Source organism: Callospermophilus lateralis, chromosome 2, assembly GCF_048772815.1.
Source record: "Callospermophilus lateralis isolate mCalLat2 chromosome 2, mCalLat2.hap1, whole genome shotgun sequence".
Classification (NCBI taxonomy): Eukaryota; Metazoa; Chordata; class Mammalia; order Rodentia; family Sciuridae; genus Callospermophilus; species Callospermophilus lateralis.
The window spans coordinates 16,876,688-16,898,296 of record NC_135306.1 but is presented as its reverse complement, the minus strand read 5'-3'; the positions used below and the strand labels follow the sequence as shown (position 1 = coordinate 16,898,296).

Below are 21,609 nucleotides of genomic sequence, written 5' to 3'. Positions count from 1 at the left end.
CCTAATCATCAGACTAATCCACTAATATGGATTAACTGGGTGGTAACTGGGCAGGTGGGGACTGGGGTGTGACTTTGGGGTTTATATTTTGTCTCTGGTGAATAGAACTCTCTGATTCCTGGCCCTCATGATCTGAATAGCTCTCCTCCACTGTACACTGCCGCCATGATGTTGTGTCTCACCTTGGGCCCAAAGCAATGGAGTCAGGTGACCATGGACCAAACCTCTGATACCATGGGCCAAAATAAACTTTTCCTCTTGTGCATTGTTCTTTTCAGGTATGGTGTTCACAATGAAACAAAAAGTAACTAAAACACTGACCAACTGTGTGACACTTAGTGAGACGGAGGTTCTGTCTCCTCTGCTATAAAACAACACTATAAAGAGCACACACTTGGTAGAGATTTTAATGAGGACCACATTCTATTAATGTCAATTGGTCAGGTATGTTTGGACTTGAAGAAGAGCTACAATTTACTGGAGAAAGTTCCAGTTATCAGAAACCCAGTTAACACTTCCTATGGAAGTTCCCTTTGCTCACAGTGACTTTTGCCAGAAGAGATACCACTGTCAGCTCTATTTCACATGGCTCAGGCAGGACAAAAACACTAGCCCAAGATCACACTATTAGGAAGGGACTGACAGACCCCAGTCCAGCAGGATCTCTTGTCCTCTCACCAGGCTGCAGCAATCGCTGCAATGGCCCATCCTAGTCCTGCGGGAGAGACTTCTTCACCTGAGACCATCTGCAATGAGAAAGGGGTGGGTGAAGCCCCCATCTCCCCCTGGATAGCCTGTAGGGGCTCCGTGCTGGTCTAAACAAAGCCTCTGGCACAGTCATCAACATATTTCACTCCCTATTAAGGAAAGCCAAGACAGGGCAGGCCTCTGGACACTTCATTAGGGGAGCATCAGGACATATCAGGACAGTAATAAAACAGCAACTGAAGAAGTGGCCATGGGGAAAAGCCCAGAGCTGCTCTTGCTGATGCCTTCAAAGAATTTTAGAGAAGGAGGACTGGGGACTAGAGAGACGAGGACAGGGGTAGACGAGGTAGGGCTTCTTTGTAGGAGGTTTGCTGTCAGCGAGGCAGACACAGGGTCTGGATCCCATCTCCATCTCTCCACACAGAGGGTGATGTAGGCAAGACCACTTAACTTGATGTGTCTCAGTGTATAGATCTGTAAGGTAGAGATGCCTGGCAGGTTTTTGTGAGAAAGAATAATTTTGGAGGTGAGCAAGTGAAGACTCTGGCTTTCCTACTACCGTCTCAATGAGTTAGAGGTTAAGATTCTCTACCTTTGCAGATTCCCCAGACCCAGCACTGATATTCAGATCTGGCTTTCCTGGGGCAGAGACCAGGAAACTGCCTTTTAAACAAACACATCCAGCTAGTCCTTTTCAGCGGTGGTGGCAGGTTTAATTTATTCGTTTTTGTAAAATGCAAAAAATGAGATATGATTGACAGGTAAAAAGTTGTACGTGTTTTAATGTATACGACTTGATGAAAAAGGAACCCTGTGCACACTGTTAGTGCAGATGTAAATTGGCACAGCCATTATGGAAAGCAGTAGGGAGACGTCTCAAAAGTTAAAAATGGAACTACTGCGTGAACCTGCAAATCCAACCCAGGTAATTCTCATATAGGAAGAATGTTTTGTCCCACACCGAGCAAAACACTGACAACAAAACAATACCATTTAATAAAATATTATTAGGCAATTAAAAAAATACAATGCACAATGACTGGGCAAGGACTTTAGAATCAAGACACCTGGTCCCTGACATTATGTTGCTGATGTTGGATGAAATGTTGACCATCTATGGACTTCCATTTCCTCCCAGGTGTTATGGGCAAACTACCCTAAAGAACTGTTTTAAGAATTTAGTAAGATAATCCCCATGTTCTCCGGCATATAGTAAATGCTCAGCTTTATGTCTCTGATAGATTGATTTCCACCTGGCCCTTGAAAGAAAATTGAAATAATCTTACAATTTTGGAAACCCAGAGGTGGAAACCCAGGGGTTCAAAATTTTTCTACTCCAATTCCAACCTTGCATTTTGTTTAATCAAACAATTTATAGGGGGCAGAACATAATTAGTGGCTTTAAATGTTCCCATACAAGTAAGCACTGCAATCACGATAAATCATCTCTGACATATGCCCAGTTCCTCCAAGTGACAGATGACAAACAAAAGCAGGACAAGGTCCTCCCTCACAGGCAGAATCATTGAGTTAATGGAAGAATTATTGCTTCTGAAATCCACTCCAGTCCTATTGAGGGGAATGTTCCAATTTATCAAAGCCAAATGAACATTAATTGCAGCAGTCTGGTAAGTTTTCCAGCCGCTATGACCTTCATTGAATTTTAATCCAAAACAGATAAGATTTCCTTCCACACAAGAGGAAACAACACAATTAGCTCAAAATGACAGCTAGATTATGGAGCCGGCACGCACGTACAGCACACGCACGTACAGCACACTCACATTCACACTCAAGCATACCCCGGCAAAAGCACTGCTTCTACTTGACTTGAGATCCAACACAAAAGAGGTGGGCAGGGGACAGGTAAATAAACACAACCACAACCTGCCCCACCCTCCCCTCCTTCATTCAGGAGAGAGATTTTAGAGGCGGAAGCCAAGATGGAGAAGGTGGCAGGCTGTAATAGAGACAGAATCTCAGTTAACTGCTGTAATTAATGTTATGTCTCATTGGGGAGAGATTAGGAAAAAACAGAGAAGAAAGGAAGAAAAAACAAGTATTATTTTGCTATTAAAGACGCCCTTGAGCTGGGGAACATTAGCAGCAGAAGTTTGATTTGGGTAATTGTTTGACTGTATCGGTGGATTAGCAGACAGGATGATTACCACAATGAAGTGAAATATAGTCTTGCTGAACTTAAAACACCGTGTACAGCTCCCCCGGCTTGCAGGAATAGAGGGAGAGGCTGAGTGTGGTTCAGATCCCGAGGAGGGTAGGCAAGGAGTGTAACAGAGACCACACACATATATGCACTCTCTGCCAGGGGTCCCCATGGGAAGGCCAGCTGTCATTCACCTGCCACATGACACCATCAGCCATTACTGGAGACCCGGATACAATATGTTGTGGTTGTATTCATTTTCCCCTCTAATATGAAGAGGTTGGATGAAATGACTTTTAAAAGAAACTCGTTCTTAAAATAAAGTCAGGGATTTCTGCTTTCACGTCTTCTAAATATTCATGGCCAGGTAGAATGAGCTGCCTGCCTTCTCCCACAGGCCAGGGTTAGGCCTGCCTCAGTCACACAGAGGCAGGTAATTGGCAATTATGGAGATGGGCCCCTGGAAGGTCCTTACGCACCCTGCCCTGTAAGAAAGGCGGTATTAGGGAGCAGAGAGATCATTTGGAATCAGAAAAAATAGGCTTAATTCTGGGCTCAGATGCTGGCTGTGTGATTTCTTTTCTTTATACTGGGGAATGTACCCCAGGGTGCTTAACCACTGAGCCACATCTCCAGCCTTTTTGATTTTTTATTTTGAGACAGGGTTTCACTAAGTTGCTTAGGGCCTCCCTAAATTGCTGAAACTGGCCTTGATCTTGCAATCCTCTTGCCTCAGCCTCCAAAGTCACTGGGATTACTGGTGTGTGCCACCATGCCAAGCTGGCTGTTTGATCTTAGAACAGAGGTGTCTTAACCTCCCAGGTCTCAGTTTTATCACTGGAGTAGCAATATCGGGCTGGGGTTGTGCCTCAGTTGTGCCTAGCATGCATGAGGTACTGGGTTCTATCCTCAGCACCACATAAAAATAAAATAAAGATATTGTGTCCACCTAAATATATATATATATATATATATATATATATATATATATATATATATATGTGTGTGTGTGTGTGTGTGTGTGTGTGTGTGTGTGTATGTGTGTGTGTTGTGTATTTATATATTTACATATATATAAAATTGAAAAAAATGAGTAGCAGTATCAATTGCAATAGCAAATGCTTATCAATACCACATCTATATACACTACACCCATGTTACATCTTTTTTTATTCTAATTTGTTATATATAACAGAAGAATATGATTCAATTCATATTAACAAATAGAGCACACATCAAAAAGATAGTGTACCACGATCAAGTGGGGTTCATCCCAGGGATGCAAGGTTGGTTCAACATACAGAAATCAATAAATGTAATTCATCACATCAATAGACTTAAAGATAAGAGTCATATGATCATCTCAATAGATGCAGAAAAAGCATTTGACAAAATACAACATCCCTTCATGTTCAAAACACTAGAAAACCTAGGGATAACAGGTACTTATCCCAACACTGTAAAAACTATCTATGCTAAGCCCCAGGCCAACATCATTCTAAATGGAAAAAAAAATGAAAGCATTCCCTCTAAAAACTGGAACAAGAAAGACGTGATGTTCTTTTTCACCACTTCTATTTAACATCATTCTTGAAACACTAGCCAGAGCAATTAGAAAGAAAAAATAAATTAAAGGGATACTAATAGGAAAAGAAGAAGTCAAAATAGTACTATTTGCTGACGTGATTCTATACCTAGAAGACCCAAAAAATTCCACCAGAAAACTTCTGGAACTAACAAATGAATTCAGCAAAGTAGCAGGATATAAAGTCAACACCTATAAATCAAAGGCATTTCGTATACCAGTGACAAATCCTCTGAAAGAGAAATGAGGAAAACTACCCCATTTATAATAGCCTCAAAAAATAAGGTAACGTCTTTTTAATTGTAGAAATTATAATTACATAGTGGAGGAAACTTGAAGCACAGAGATTTTTAAGCCACTTAAAAGGTCACACTGCACCTAAAGTGGTGCTCGCCTGATGCTAACCTAAGCAGCTCCTTCCAGAGTAGACACTAGCTTTTGTTTTTAGCCTTTTTATTTTGGAATACTTACAGACTCGGGAAGTTGCAAGGTTAAGCAAGGCTCCTGGATGCTCTTTGCTCAGTCTCTCCCAGGGTTAACATACACAGCCATGATAAAATAATCAAAATCAGGAAGCCGCCAATGAGATAGCACAATGACCCAAACCACAGGCCCTTACATGAATTTAACTAGATTTCCCACTCACGTCCTCTCTTTGGTTCAGAATCTAACCAAGAACGTGATGTTTTGTTGTCATACCTCCCTCGGCTCCCCCAACCTGGGACATCTGTTCAGTTCTTCCTATCTTTTATAACCTTATCACTTTTGAAGAGTGCTTGTCAATTATTTTTTAGAATGCCCCTCGCTGGATTTGCTGGATGGTTTCTCATAATGAGAATGGCCACGTTTTTGGCCAGAGTACCATTGAAGTGGAGCGGTGCCCTTCCCAGCTCATTCATGATGCTGACATGTCTTGTTAGGTGGCACTGCCCTTGCCCACTTTGTTGGGGTGGTGTTGGGGGGCTGAAGAGTGGAACCTAGAAAGACCAGTCCACACGGTCATCCTGGGAAATTGTGGATGTGACCTTATTTGAAGAAATAAGATTGTCCTAAACATAATGAAGGACCTTGCAAAAAGGAAGCATCCTGAGTTGTTGAGGTGAGCCCTCAATCAGTGACACGGGTGCCTAAAACAAAGACCAGACAATGGATCAGAAGACGATGTGAGCACAGAGGCTGTGGTTGGAATTATTTATAGAAGGAGAGCTCCCTTAAGGTGGAAGAGAGGGCTGGGGATGTGGCTCAAGCGGTAGCGTGCTCGCCTGGAATGCGTGCGGCCCGGGTTTGATCCTCAGCACCACATACAAACAAACAAAGATGTTGTGCCCGCCGATAACTAAAAAATAAATATTAAAAAGTTCTCTCTCTCTCCCCCCCTCACCCTCTCTCACTCTCTCTTTAAAAAAAAAAAAAAAAGGTGGAAGAGAGAAGAAGCATCTTCCCTTGGTGCTCCCTGGAGGGAGCTGACCTCCAACACCTCCATTTCACACTCGTGGCCTCCAAAACCAGGAGACACTGTGACCCTTTGTGCTAGCACCCCAGGAAATGGTATCAGCCAGATTTCTCCATAGCAAAGTCTCTATGTTTCTTTTGTAACTCACAAATACCCAGGGCAGTGGTACTTTGAGACTCTGAAAATATCCTATTTCTTTCCAAAGTTTCTCTCATTAATTTTGGTACACATCGGTGGATCTTGTCAGTAGTAATTATTACAGTGGTGATTGCCTAATGGTGACTCTCTGTTTTCCTCTTTCCTTTTACATTTATTAATTGGAAATTCCACTGTAAAGAAGAACTATCTCTTCTACCCCATTTATTTAGTTAGTTGATTATTTTAACAGTACTTTAGAGTCGATATTCTTAATAACTTCTGCCCAACGTAGCTCGAAGGATGTTTGTGAAGGCCAAGCATGACAACAAATTAGAAAAAAAAAAAATGTTAAGGCAAAAAAGAAGAAAGGGACCTTTACTGAGTGCTATAATCAGATACTTTATGAGCCTTTTATTTTTTGTTTTATACCTCAGCCCTGTGAATGTGGTCTCCATAATCTCACTTACATTTCAGTAGAAAGTTAAAAAAAAAAAAACAGGGAGGTTTAGTTCTGCACCTGAGGATAAACAGCAATAAGGGGAAGAGCCATCAATTGAAGCCACAGTTGTCTGCCTCCAGGACCATACTATTTTCATCAAATCAAGCTGATTTTTAAACACAGGGAAGAAGGGAGCAAATTAGGAAATTAGTAGAAAAGGGAAGTATAAGCTCCAAGATATCCAAAACAAAGCGTATCACCCATTTATGCTGTGGGCTGTCTCAAGGTTGTGGGGAAGAGCCCAACCAGCTGAACACCTCAACATATGTGCACCCTTTTCTTTCTGTGTTGCTCTCAGAATACCACGTGAAGGACCCAGGTCCTTGCAGGAAATAAAATGTAGAAGCAGCAACTGGAGTGGACAGGTTGGTGGTGACCATTAAGAAGACTCTCCCCTCAACTCTCCTGTCAACCCACCCCTCCCCAACTTACTCCTCTGCATGGACCTCCCTGTCCCTCCCTTCCTCCAGGCCTGGGCATGGCAGCTCCTGCACTTTGCCCTCTGTCTCCTCTTTCAGGATCCACTGTGCTGGGGAAGCCTCTGCCGGCCTCTGACTTCCTCCCTGCCTCCACTCACCCAGGCCCTGTCCTCCACCGGGGCCACAGGCTCTGCTCTTTCTTGGCTTTGAGCTCCAAGTCACTCTTGCTCTAGTTTCTCTGTCCCTGCTGGCTTCTCTCAATGTGTGTTATTCTCTTTGTTCTTCTCGTATCTCTGCTGCTCTTTTCTAACTCCTCGGCTTGTTCCTGCCAATTTCCCTTTATTTCTCTCTCACACACGGTTTGTGGCTCTCCTTTCTCTTAGTTTCCTTTTATTCCTTTTATTCTGTTTCTGGTAGTTTCTATTTACTGGGTAGGGAATATCTTCTCAGTAAACCCGGGCTGACGTTTCCTCTTCCTCTCTGGGCTCCTCTCTGGCCCCCTCTGTCTGCTGTATGCAGAATTTCTGCTACACACATTTTCATCCCGCATCCGGCTTTGGCTAGAAGGTTCCATAGAACTCGCGTTGGGCCCCTTTCACAAGCTGCCTCTTGCTGTCTCCAGGATGTCCTTGTCAAACTTTTCTGGCTGGTCTGCATCGCAGGCCCAGCCTAATGGGGCAGGAATGGAGAACACCCACTCTCCAAGCTTATGGGGCTGGTGTACACTCCGATATTTGCAAATGTTGATGTGCACGTCCCCGTAGGGGCGGCGTCTTGCCTCCCCCCCTGTCATTGGCTCTGGTTTTCTCCATGTGATATGTCTTGGCCAATAGAATGCGAGGCGCCCACATCTTAGCATCAGCTAGATTTCCACATTTTCCTAGATTTCAGCCAGCTCTCTTGCTCATTTCCTCTGTCATGAAAAACAAACGTCTCAAATAAGACTCTCCTTCAGCCAAAATTTGCAACCAGAGGACATGCTGAGTGAGCCACAGCCACTGGGGCTGCCGATGTGTATAGTACTCGGGGTCCAAAAAAAGGTAAAAGCTGGCTGATCTAGAAGAGTTGGACTCTGTGAGGCTTAACATGCTTTCACCTCCGATATCTCAACCATATTCTAGGTTTCTATTGCTTTTGGGGAAATTTTGCCAAAAACTTTCATGTGCATTATCTCAGTGTGATGTAATGATTTCAATTTTATTTCCATTTTGTAAATGATCAAACATGAAGCTTGTCACCAGTATGTGGTAGAATCTAAGCTTGAACTCAGGCCTTCTGATACCAAATCCTGTGCTTACTCCACCTCCGTAGGCATGTTCCTAAATGCTGATCAAGACAAGCTGCATTTCCTGCAGATAGAAGCCATGGCTTATCCTCTCACTTTGCCCACAAGCCTGGCTAAAGCCCCAGCTGGCTTTGACTGAATCTCTGTTGGTGAAGAAAGTCAGGCCCAAGCTACAAGGTTCAGGTGATATAAATGTTTAAAAATTAATAAAAAGTATATTCATAGCGGTATGGAAATTCCTTAGAAAACTTGGAAGCAGATACCATTTGACCCACCTAACCAACTCCTCAGTCTATACCCGAAGGAAAAAAAAACAGCATACGCTCAACTCATAGTAGCTAAACTGTGAAACCAACCTAGATGCCCTTCAGTAGAGAAATGGATAAAGAAACTGTGGTATATATATATACACAATGGAGTATTACTCAGCTTTAAAAGAGAATAAAATCATGGCATTTGTAGGTAAATGGATGGAGTTGGAGAATATCATTCTAAGTGAAGTAAGCCAATCCCAAAAATCCAAAGGCCAGATGTTTTCTGTTATATGTGGATGCTGATCCATAATGGTGTGTATGTGGGGGGGGGAGCATGGGAGGAAGGAGAAACTTTGGATTGGGCAAAGAGGAGGGAGGGGAAGGGAGGGGAATGGGGGAGAAAAGATGGTGGAATTAGATGGACATCATTACCCTAGATACATGTATGAAGACACGAATGGTGTGACTGTACTTTGTGTACAACCAAAGAAATGAAAAATTGTTATCCATTTGTGTACTATGAATTGAAATGTACTCTGCTGTCATGAATAACTAATTATAACAAATAAATAAATTAATTTAAAGGAATAAATTAAAAAGTATATTCGTGATTTTAAAGCATTTCTCTTTCTGAAAAGCAGAAGGGAATGGGATTCACAGATACGGGCCGCTTATGTGAAAAGATATTCACGGTAATTACGTTATCAAGCTTCAGCATGTCTCCACAATGGATATAATCTTGATCTTAACTGGCAGATGGGGACAGTGAGGTTGAGAAAGGCATATGATTTATATAAGGTCACAGAGCACATCAGTAGCAGAGCAGAACTCCAAGTCCAAGCATAGATACTTGTATTATGGGCATCGCCTGGTCTTTCCACCACCAGAATTTTGCCACCTTTCCATTTAAAAGAATTTCTCTTAAGATCCATTTCCCTGCTACTGAAAGCTTGGTTTCTCGTTTCCTCCTTGTCCTGAGCATCCTTAAATAGTATCATTTATACACAACACAGTACTTGCACTAATTGTTATCATTTGAATTGAATTCTTCTAAATAAACAAACAAAAGTTTGAATTCTAATCCCCATGTATTAGTCAGAGTTCTCTAGAGGAACAGAATCAATAGGAAGTATGATTATAAAAAGGGGACTTATTAGATTAGTTTACACCACCAGAAGTTGAACAGTCCACAATGGCTGTCTGCAGTCTGGAGACCCGGAGGAACCAGTAGCTGCGCAATCCAAGATGCTGAAGCCTAAGAACTAGAGGGATCAAGGAATCTACTCCAGTCTGAGACCAAAGGCTTCTGGAAACTCCCTGGAGAATCACTGGCAGATAAAGGAGCCAGAGTCTGAGACCCTCAGGTGATCACTGCAACAATCAAGAAAGCGTTAAAAAAGAACTGAGCTTGCCTCTGCTGCTGCTTTCTTGTTTTTCCAATTTTTATTCCATCCAAGCCTCCAATCTATTGAATGGAGCAGCCCACACTTAGGGAGGGTCTTCTTTTCAGTTAGCAAATCTGCCAATCATTCCTAGACACACCCTCATTTACACACCAGAAGCCTCTTAGCCTCAGGCATCTCTTATTCCAATCAAGTTGACAATTAAAATTAAGCATTACACCCCAGTATCTCAGAACATGGGTTTATTTGGAGATAAGAGTTTAGCAGAGGGAATCAAGTTATGACGAAGTCATTAGGGTAGGCCCCAATCCAATGTGACCAGTGTCCTTGGAGAAAGGAGAGAATTCAGGCACCAAGACAGATACCCACACAGACACCAGCACAAGCAGAATGTCAAGGGAAGAGTGGATTTAACCTGTCACAAGCCAAGGAATGACCAGAAGCCAGGAGACAGGCCAAGAATAGAGCCTCCCTGCCTGCCTCCAGAGGGCCCAGGATTCTGCTCAGATGTGGAACTTGGTCTAGAAGCTTCTGGAACGGTGAGGTAATACGTTTCTGTTGCTCAAGTGCTCCACTTGTGGCATTTTGTTACAGAGGCCCTGGGAGGTGCATGACCTTACAAATGGCAGAGTTGTGATCTATACAAAGCCAGGACAAGGTGGCAGCCCAATACTTATCACTCCCACCCCCTGCCCTTGTGGCATGGACCCATTAGAGATGCAAAGGTGGAAACAGAGAACACATGCTCCAGTCCCTCCGCAAGCAAGTCAGCCATGGAGCCCGACCATGAACCGTGGGACACACTGAGGGCACAGTGTGACAGGTCAGGGTCAGTCACATTCTGTGTCTGTCTTACCAAGGGTGGAAGAGGAGGAATAATGACATCCACTGAACTGAGATTGCTGCAGGACTGGACAGGTGTTGAGTATTAGATCACTATCCAAGCCCTGGAACAGTCCTGCTTAGCTATTATTTTAAGATTCTCCAATATTTTGATTCATTTCTCATACATTTTTCTAATCTGTTATTTCTTCAAACATGTGACCCTCCACAATATGTCAGGTCTCCTCCAGAACCTCCAGAACCATTTGTTCAGAAAACGAGTCTTTTATTAATGCAACTTAAAATATATGAGCACTTTTGGCAGTCGGATTCCATAGTTCCCTGTTCTGAGCTGTGGCTGATTTTTTTTTAAAGAAGCTTATTTTCCCCAACTTTTTTTTCCTTGCAGATAGAATGTTCACTGTTAGATTTAGTGGGCTGATAGACCATTACATGACTGACTGGCTGAACCAATGAACGAGGGAATGAATGGCGTGCTGAGAGTGAACACATGCACTCATGGGCAAATGATCTAAACCCATCTTTCACAGGGAGCGTTATTAAGTATTATCCCAACATCTTACAGATCCTTCAAACAAAGCTACTGATTGAAACTGGTAATAATAATTTCATAGATTTATGTGGCAGTTTATAATCCTCAAAGTATTTTTCTATATATTATTATATCACAGAATTATAGATCATCTAAATTTGAAGGAGCTACAATAGATACCTAATTTAACTATTATTCCTCTCCAAATCCCAATGAATAGGCTTCCAGCCTTTCCTTACGTACCCTGAGGACAAGGAGCTCACTACTCCCTCACTTGGGCCACTCCACGGCTGGAAAGTTCATGCACTGAAAGGTTTGTCCTGCCGTGGATGGGATTTTGGTCCCTTTACAGTTTTCTTTCACTGGTGCCTGATAGTACAAATCTGCAGCATTTCCTACGGGACACACCTTTTGAAAGAAAAGTGCCCTCGGAAATCTTTTCTTCTACATCAAACCAAACATTTCCTTTCATCCCCTTCTAAAAACATTTTGCCACACAAAAAAGTCCAAAGATAAAAAAAAAAAAGTCATGATGAAAGATATTGATCTTAAGCAGTTTCTATAATAATTTCTGCAGGCTTCTTTATGACAAGACATACCATATCAAAATGATACCATTGTTTAAAAGGGGGGAGCAAAGGGGAACATAAAGCCATATGACTCACCTCTGAACCAAAAGTAAAAACCATTTTTTTAGTTATCAATGGATCTTTATTTTTATTTATTTGTATGCAGTGCTGAGAATAGAACCCAGTGCCTCACACATGCTAGGCAAGCACACTCCTGCTGAGTCACGACCCCAGCTCAGATAACTATTTTTGTTGAAATAAACTTTGATGAATGCAAAAGTAAAATGTATTTCTGTGTGCCAACATAGCAATGATAACAACAAAAAACAAAAATGAAGACAACACTTATATGTAAAGAAGAAGCAAGAAATTCTCATATTTGCTAGGATTCTTTGCATTTAATTTCAAAGCTGCCTGAAGCAGGTAAACTCCTCCCACTTTCTAAGCAAGAAACTCAAGTGGCACTCTCCTGACTGTTCAAGAGGGCATATGCATGTGCATCCACATATCAGGGGGAACATTTGGACTTTGGTTTTGGGGGTTTGGCTTATTTCACTGAGAATGACTGTCTCCAGTTCCATCCATTTACCAGAAATGCCATAATTTCATTCTTCTTTATGGATGAGTAATATCCCATTATATATATATATATATCTACCTTATTTTCTTAATCCATTCATCTGTTGAAGGGCACCTAGGTTGGTTCCATAGATTAGCTATTGTGAATTGAGCTGCTATAAACATTGATGTGGCTGTGTCCCTGTAGTTCGCTGATTTTAAGTCCTTTGGTATATACTGAGGAGTGGGATAACTGGGTCAAATAGTGATTCCATTCTAAGTTTGGTGGAGGGGAGGAAAGAACAGAAGTTCATTGGATCAGACAAAGGTGCACGAAGGGACGGGAGCGGGGCTTAGACTAGGAAAGACAGCAGAATAAATCAGACATAATTTTCCTATGTTCACGTATGAATACAAAACCAGTGAAACTCCACTCATGTACAATTGCAAGAATGGGATCCTAATTAGAATAAATTATACTCCATGTATGCATAATATGTCAAAATATACTTTACTGTCATGTATATCTAAAAAGAACAACCGTATCAAAAAGAATGTATATGTGGATCTCAAACCAAGTTTGCAGAGAGTGAGTGACCCTGATGATTTGTGCAGATGAACAAGGCCCAGGATTCAAGTCAAGAGGTTCCTCTGACTCTCCACGACTGCTTTTGGGTTTCTTTACTCCTATCTAGAAACTGCTGGAATGAACAACCCCTCTCTCCCTACCTGACAAGTTTCAAAAATCTAACAAGTGTTTTGAGTATCCAAGTGAATACTCCATAAATAGTGAGAATGATAGATCCTCACTACAGCTAACATTTTTTTCCTCCACATTATAGCCAACATTTTTTTAATATGTATTTTTTAGGTGTAGATGGACACAACACAATGCCTTTATTTTTATGTGGTGCTAAGGATTGAACCCAGGTCCCGCCCGTGCTAGGCGAGCGCTCTACTACTGAGCCACAATCCCAGCCCTATAGCCAACATTTTAATAACTGCTTTTTGAATACTCACTGGATGTCAGGCACTATACCATGCAGGTTCATGCCCAAGAACACAGACTCTCAATTTGGACAGACAAGAGAGAGAAACCCAGCTTTATCCTTACTGGTGATGTCAACAAGCAAACAGCAAATCCTCACTAACTCCTATGTTCCCCATCTGTAAATGAGGGACGATAACAATGTCTGTCTTATAGAGGTATGAGAAAAATTAAACAGAAGTAACTGTGTCTGGCCTGTAGAAAGGTTTCAATAATAACAGTCATTATTTTTATTGTCCAGGGCACTTGTGAGTGTGACCTCATGAAATACTTAGGAAAAAAAAATCTCTAAGAAGTGGGGAATATTATTCTAGTTTTGTAAATGATGGAGGTGATTCAGCCAAATACATAAAGCTAACAACAGAGACATTGTCCAATCTTGGAGTTGGCTTCTAAGCTATAAATCCGCTTAATATAACCATGGATTTTATACCAAGGGGAGTCTTTGCAATTCACATGTGAAAGTTTTTAATGTAAGTTAGCCAGAGAGAAGAGAAATGGGGTTCTGCCGCACAGCTTAAGGACAGAGGTTAGCCTTTGCTGAATGAAAGAATGGTTTGAACATTTAACCTTTGTGTGATCAAGGTCACACAGCTACTTTATTAACATTTCAGGTTTTTCATCTAAGGAAGAGTATCCACCTTAAGGTCTATTGTGAGGATTAAATGTGATAATGCATGTAAAACAAAATTTGGAACATCGCCTAGCATGTAGTAAATAGGCAAAATAAATGTCAGGTATTAGGACTGTTTCTCTACATCAGACAGCAATACAGCAGCAAAAATAAGACTGCACCCTAAGTCTTCTTACTCCTAGATTGGAGTCTTTTACAAGTAATATTAATAGCCATATTTGTGGTACACTCACGGTTCCTGCATTCCTACACCCGAGAACTGATTTCGGCGTTCCAACAAACAAGGGCTGGACACTGGCCCCAAAACTCGAACAAAAGGTAGTAATAACAAGCAGGAAAGGAAATTTAAAAAGCTTCATCATGGAAGACAGATTCCAGGGTTTCAGAAAAAAAAAAACAACATACCTACTTCCCAGTATATCTACACTGAATATACTTTCCTTCCTGTTTTGTTGTTATTGTTGTTGTTTGTTTGTTTTGCTTTTTCTGTTTGGATTTGGAGTGGCTGGACCTGGTTGGTTGGAACCCTTGGAATCAGGCCTCATGCTAGGACTTCAGTAACAACTACGTGCCCTGATGGATACTAGTTACTATTTATTCTATAGTTTACTAGTTACTATATATCCTACTCATTCCAATAAGGTTGTGAGATTGGTATGGTTAATCTTGTTTTGTAGATCTGGGAACTCAGAGATGTTAAGGAACTCACTCAAAATACAACTAACAGGAAGCAGATAATAAGAGAAGCTGGATTCTGAGCCAGCTCAGCTAAATTCCAAACCTTTGCTTTCTTCTCTGCATCCTGCTTCCTGAACAGCTGAAGAGGAAATGCAACTGCTCAGAGTAGCTGGGCTGGGGATTTGGGGGACGACAGTCTACCCTCTTCTTTTGGCCTAGATTCACTGAGCACCTTTTTGCATCACCCTTTGGGATGTTAATAGTCAGGTGATACAACCCTCCAGGACAGGGAGATACTCAATTCAGGACTTAATAAGCCTAAGGACCATGCTGGTTCCACTTAGGCACGCATGGATTACAGCATGTTCTAGAGAGTGGGATCTGATTTCCCTGCATGGGCAGAGAGAATGTTTGTGCTGAGAAAAGGAGACAGAGCTCATAGACCTGAGCAGCCAGACTCCTTTAAGATATGTCGAGATATTTGGGTCTTCTCATGTACTAATTCCAATATTAACCAAAAAATGAAAAATAATGGGTCATCCAATAGCCACCTAACATGCATGACTTTGGCATCATAAAAGCCTGGCCCCAGAACCGCATTTTTGCTAGCCACATACTCATAGAGAGTCAACGATCTGCTGAGTCTCAAATATCTCTCCTGTGAAACCGGGAGACATATTTCTTTTCCGTGAAAGGAGAAGACATAGTCTGCCATCTTGAATGCCATTTTCAATGGTTACTGAGGGAGGAAAAAACAAACACTCTATTCTCTCTGAACTGTTTGTGGCCAGACCTACAAGGTCAGAGCCCGAGCCACAAAGAGTCCTGGTGATTTCTTAATCCCTGTTGACTGAGGAATTGCAGAAAAGTCCTTAACTGTACTGGACCTTGGTTTGGCCTTCTGTAAAATGGAAGAGTATAATAAATCAGAAAATATCAAACTTTTCACCTGAAATGCTCCTAATAACAGAAGCAAATGTTCTCACATGCTAACCTTCTCTGATTCAAGGACTTGGTATATATCCTAGGTATTAGTACAAACCCTCAACTTACAGATGACAGAAACAATGGGCAATACTTAACTCAAGATGATCCAGAGAGGAAAGTGGCAGATTAGCACTTCCTGCTAAGGCTCACAATCTCCAGAGTCTGCAATAATAACCATCCATTTCTCTACCTCTACGTGGTGGGCAGCATTCTCAGAGGCTGGTCCCACCTCTGAGCAGCTGGTCTTCATCCACATACCTCCTTCAACAGCCCTTTGGATTCAGTGTGCCCTGCACATGACTGTCCCTAGTGGGAGCAGAAGAGAGCCAGAGCATGGATCCCTAAATGACGGAAAGGACTAAAGGATGATAGCCTGGCGCTGGGGAAGGTCTGGTATGAGCCTATGTCCATATTCCCTATTCTGCCAGTCAAATCCTGGATTACAGGGAATTTCGATGGCATCTAGGTCATAGTGCGTCATCCTTTTCAAGCTGAACTCACGGAACACTATTCTGGGAAGACAATCTGACTTAGTGAAACTAAGGCCTGAAGGCAGAAAATGGACATTCATGACTCATTTATAATTGAGATAATATGATATAAGCTACTGGGTTATGAGAAGAATGTATGTAAGCAGATGCTGTGCCAAAAACCAGAAAATGTCTAATAAATATCAATCAAAACCCTGCATCTCACTGTCAAAAGAAGAAGAGCAGCCACAATCCTCAACCTTCCTCAACATCAGTTAGTGTCCGTGCTGCCCAAGGAACTCAGCAAATACCCTGAGATGGTGTTTACAAATTTGCACCCCAAAGTTAGCATACAGGCACCCACTTGTCTTGGCATGTGGCTGCATCATTTGCTAAATATATATGTGGAAAAGTCTATCACACTCATTCCATGAATAACACAAAGGCCTTGATTTGTTCTTCCACGTGATAAGCATGCGTTAGGTCCAAAATTAACGTTGCTATCTGGCTGGGGTATGTGTGTGTTTTTCCAAAAAGAGAAAATTTCCAAGTTCTACTTCAGTCCTAATCAGAATGCTTAATGAACTGTGTTGGTTAAAAAGAAACAAGTAAAAGAGACCAAAACTAAAAGTCTGAACCATGGTACAGGCTCAATAAATACAGACTCTTGAGTGCAAGGAAGAATTGAAGGGGTGGGAGACGGTACTTAGGCCAATCACTTCATCCCTGTGAGCTGCAAATTCTCAGTCATAGGTTGGGGATACTGTTGTTCTACCCTCATGTACCTGGTGGAGCCATGCTAAAGGAGAAATGGAGAAAATAATGCAAGAGTGGCTTTGAGGATCATAACATGAGGGGGACGGCAGGTATTGCCATCGTTAGATCTTATCCTGAGCTCATAAGACCTTGTGCTTTCTGCAAATTGTAATTATTTGCTTATTTTCTATGGACCACACAAGCCATTAATTACAGCTTTCTTTTAAAGAAACCAGTAATACATATCTTTCAGACCACCACTTAGTGATTCCACCCCAATAGCCTTTTGAATGAGCCAACAGAAGCAGAGCATTCTGCACCCATAACTTCATTTATACTGTGGAGGTGACAGGCCAGACATCGTGCGTTTTGGGCCAAAGTATAATGAGATCATTGTGCCCCTAAATGGGCTCCATAAATGTGCCCCCTTGTGGTACTTGATAAACACTTAAGAAATTCTTGAGTGAAACCAGGGTGAGTGGGGACATCAGATTTTGTAGCCAGAATCAAAGGGGTTTGAATGCTCAAGAGAAACTGACTCCCTCTCTCTCTCGCTATGTCACCTTGGGTAAGTCTCCTTCCCCTCTGCTGCCACACGCACAACTGTATCATGAGGCTAATGGAGGGGCCTCTGAAGAGGGCTGCATTGGCTGCAGACAACCCATCTCCAGGAGCCACTGTGTAGTTGTGAAGTTTAAAGCCCCTGACACCTCAGGGCACTTGGGAACCACAGCCCGTTCCTATTTTATTCCAATTTTGTTTGTTCAGTCATTCTTGGAAAGGCCAACTGCATTTTGGAGCATTGAACCTCAGCCCTCAGCAAAGCAGGCCAAGCACGTGACAGATGTTAAACAGCTATTCCCAGAGATGTCAGCCAAAAGGCCAAGGAGTTGGAGACCCTTTATTTTCTTCTCTGAAGCACAATTAGTTTGTCACAGCTGACAGATGATGGATGGGGACGCATCATTCCAGGTGATGCCACAGAATCCATCTGCCCTGCTGTTTATCAGCCTAACCTCTTGCACTGGGCCACTTCTTTCCCTCCATCTGCTGACACTTTCCTGCCTCCCTGCGACTCTTCTCTTTTCTGTCCCTTCCCCACCCCCCATCACATCCCCGCTCACTCACCATGACGGAAATATGGAGGATGTGCATCTGCTCCTCGACAATCTCCGAGGGTTCCTGGAGCGTGGGGGCAGTGGCCCGGGCCAGCTGCCCAGAGCTGCTCATGGAGACGTGGAAGTACAAGGTGCCATTCTCCAGCCACTGCTGTCTCCAGTGCACCAGCGAGATGTCCGCAGCCGTACCAGACATCTCTGCAAGACAAGACCCAAGGCATAGGGTGAGCTGCATGTCTGATTTTGGTGCTCTTGGGGTAGGGGTTCAGGGGGAGGAGCCAAACATAGTCAGGAGCTCAGGATCCACCGATTTATGCCAAAATGCTTTCCTTACATTGAAACTGTGAGCCAGGGATCATCACTTCTATTTATAGATGGCAAAACAGTGGTCAAGATCTGTTCCAAGTAAGAGAGAGGAATTTGGACCCGTATGTCTGTTGCAATATTTTTTTTTTTTTGACACCATGAATGAAAAGGTAATTCTTTTTACTTCAAAGTACAATGAAACTATACAAAAGTGTGAAAGTTCTCCATTCTTCTGAGGCTATACAGGTAGGAGGAAATGCAGGAGATCTGTGAGAGGAATAGAGTTGACATGCAATTCTTGACAAGCTGAGCTGGAGGTTTCATGGAAGAAGCTTAGAGTTGGAGAGACCCAAGAGAACAGCCAACTCTCAGGGTCATCCTGCTTGGAAAGGAGCTTGGCCAGTGAGTTGTTCTGAGCCTGTTTCTTCTGCATTGATGAAAGTGGCTCCATTTTCTGTAATGTATACACTGCACTCCCAAGCAAAGGAGTGTAGGCACAAAAGGTTCCGTGTCTTAAAAATACTTGAAAAGCCATACACCAAGGTCTGAAAAATACAAGTTAGAACTTTCTAATAGATTGTTAAATCAGGTCTCCTGACCTGAAATCCTAACTCTTATCTCTATACTGTTCTCCCGCTCTGTAATTTTTTTTAAATTGTCATTTGAATAGTATTGATTAGTATTCTGTCATGCCAACATCAGTCTCTTTTTAGGGAAGAAGGGGAATGGCACCCAAGCACCAACAAAGCTACTGCACTGGGATCATGTAACCTTGTTCCAGTGCCTTCTACTAAAGGCATGCATCCATGGAAGTGTCCCAGAAGGGCAGGCCTATCTGTGCATCTTGTGAATAAAGTGGAAGGGTGGTGGGGCTCTTGGAGAAATGCCAGGTCTGTACCAAGCAAGAGTTACTCTGGGAGACAAGGTGCCTTAAGAGCTTCCATCAGTAGACAAGTAGACACACACACACACACACACACACACACATACACACACACACACTCACTCAACAAGGACTGCTGGGCAGAACAAGTTAGAACTTTTCCTTACCCAATCATCTCATCATGTATGGTGACCTTGAAATGAAAAGAATCACCTTGAAGAGATGAGGAGACGATATCTACTCACCAAAGTCTATTGTAGTGTCTGTGTCCATTCCCAACAGAGTAACTCCTTGAGGTTTGTAATAAAAGGCCCTTAGGGGAAGAATGTCTGGCACTTAATAAGTGCTAAGAAAAAGTTAGCTATGAATTTTTAAGTTAGCTATCGATTTATCATCTCCATCATTATTATTAATAGGAACAGGATCTAATTCCCCCTTCCGTTACTCTGAAAAAAAAAAAAAAAAAAAAAAAAAACTAGAGACATTCTTGACTGCTTGCCGTCTCTCCCAAGAGGAAATCCTTCAAAATCCATCCACCCTTCTTAGCTCCTCTGCTTCAGCCACCTGGGCCAAGATGACACCCTTCCTTTCCTGAAAGGGCTTCCTGTCTTGGCTCTTTCCTTCCCTGCTTGCCCCTTCTGTCTGTTCTCAACCAGAAGCCAGGGGCATCTTGCCACAGCATAAGTCATCTCGTACCACTAACCTCTCCACTCGAAATCCTCCATGGGCCTCCCATCTGACTCCAATGAAAGACAAAATGGCCAGAACACGGGAAGTTATTAGCCGAGAGCCCATATACTTGGCATTCCCTTAGTGCCTGAAGGATTAAACAGGGCTGGAGATAATCACAAAAATTCATCATCTCTTAGACCCATGAGCCTCACAAGGGCCCTGAGTTCACTGCGGTGCCCAGGTGGAGGAACCAGCTGGGTCTTTCCCCAGCACCTTCTCTCCCTCCCTGGCTGAGGTGATAGGCTCCCCACCATCCATCTGCCAGCCTCAATGCCCAAGGCATGGGCAGTACCTTCTATGGCAGCCCACCAGCTAGGCCACAGGAAGGTGAAGACGCGGTAAATGGCCTTGCTCAGCACCTCACTCATTTTTCTCAGAGTGCCACAAAGCCCAGAAGCAGATGGATGCTGACAGTTGCCACTAGAAATAGTGGTGTTAAACTCAGTAGCTCAGGAAGGAGGGTTCAGCCGCTGGCTGGACAGGCACTGAATGTGCTAAGAGTCCCTGGAATGACACCTAAAGAAAGCCCCAAGGCAGGCCACAGCTGGCCGACAGAGCTTCCTATAGAAGGAAGCTATATATATATATATTTCCACCAGGAAGGCTGGTGGGAATCCAAGCTCCTTTCTCCTGTGCCTGCATCCCACTGCAAAAGCAGCTTCCCATTCCCATGATTCCATATTCAGAATAGAAAACAGAGGGTGGTGGTGTTCGTGACTCGTGCAAGGTGGATTTGTGCTCAGCTGGACCCCGTGGGTTTCCAGTCACCGCAATCTCTCCTCTGCCAGTCGTTCTTGTATTGTCTCCTTTTCCTTGACTAAATTAGCCCACGAACCAAAACTAGATTGAGCTCTTTGTTTGCTACAGCGCTGAGTGCACAGTCAGCAGACAGTAAACGTCAAATGATAATAACAGTGTGTGAAACACAGTAAATATTGAATCACAGAGAATGGCTCTGGACTCGCTCTATTACAAAGAAAAGAAACCATTGTTGGGGTGGGAGGGAGCACAAGAACTCAAAGAGAAAACTGATTTAGTGGAAACCAGAGGCCTTGGCCATTCATTCATTGGTTCAGGCATTTAGTTAATCATTCCATAAACTTTATCAAGAACTGACTCAACCCCAGGCCACTGAGTAGCTCAGAGTATGGAGTTAGACGAAACATAACCCTAGCCTTCAGGGAGCTCATGGTCCTTCAGCAATAGAAATTCTACCCAGGCTGCTGTCCACACACACATGTACCCTCTTCAAGTCTGGCCTATCTCCTCCTGCAGCCTCTATCACATTGCTGCACCCTTGCAGATCTTACAACTCTTCCCCAAACACACCACTTCCCTATTGTGTCAGGGCACACAAACCTTTTGTCCAACCTTTCTGGAACTCTCCTCTCAGAACTCACAAGTTGCTGCTTCTCAGCACTTGTCTCTCAGTCCCAATGACACATGCTCAGAAAGTCTGTGCCTGACCAACATGCTCCTCTCTGAGCTCATCTGATCTCTGTGATACTCCTTTTATAAAAAACTGTCTACAGCACTTATCATGATTAGAGATTTATTTTATGTATTCACTTGAACATTTGTTTACTG

General features: G+C 42.8%; 1 protein-coding gene across 3 annotated transcripts in view; it reads right to left on the bottom strand.

Moving 5' to 3' along the window:
* Astn2 (astrotactin 2) overlaps nt 1-21,609 on the bottom strand; it is an 847,605-nt gene that overhangs the window by 710,900 nt on the left and 115,096 nt on the right. For all 3 annotated transcript variants that reach the window (XM_076845613.2, XM_076845612.2, XM_076845614.2), the window contains exon 2: nt 18,112-18,299. In XM_076845613.2, the coding sequence (XP_076701728.1) occupies nt 18,112-18,299 (188 nt within the window). The remainder of the gene's footprint in view (nt 1-18,111; nt 18,300-21,609) is intronic.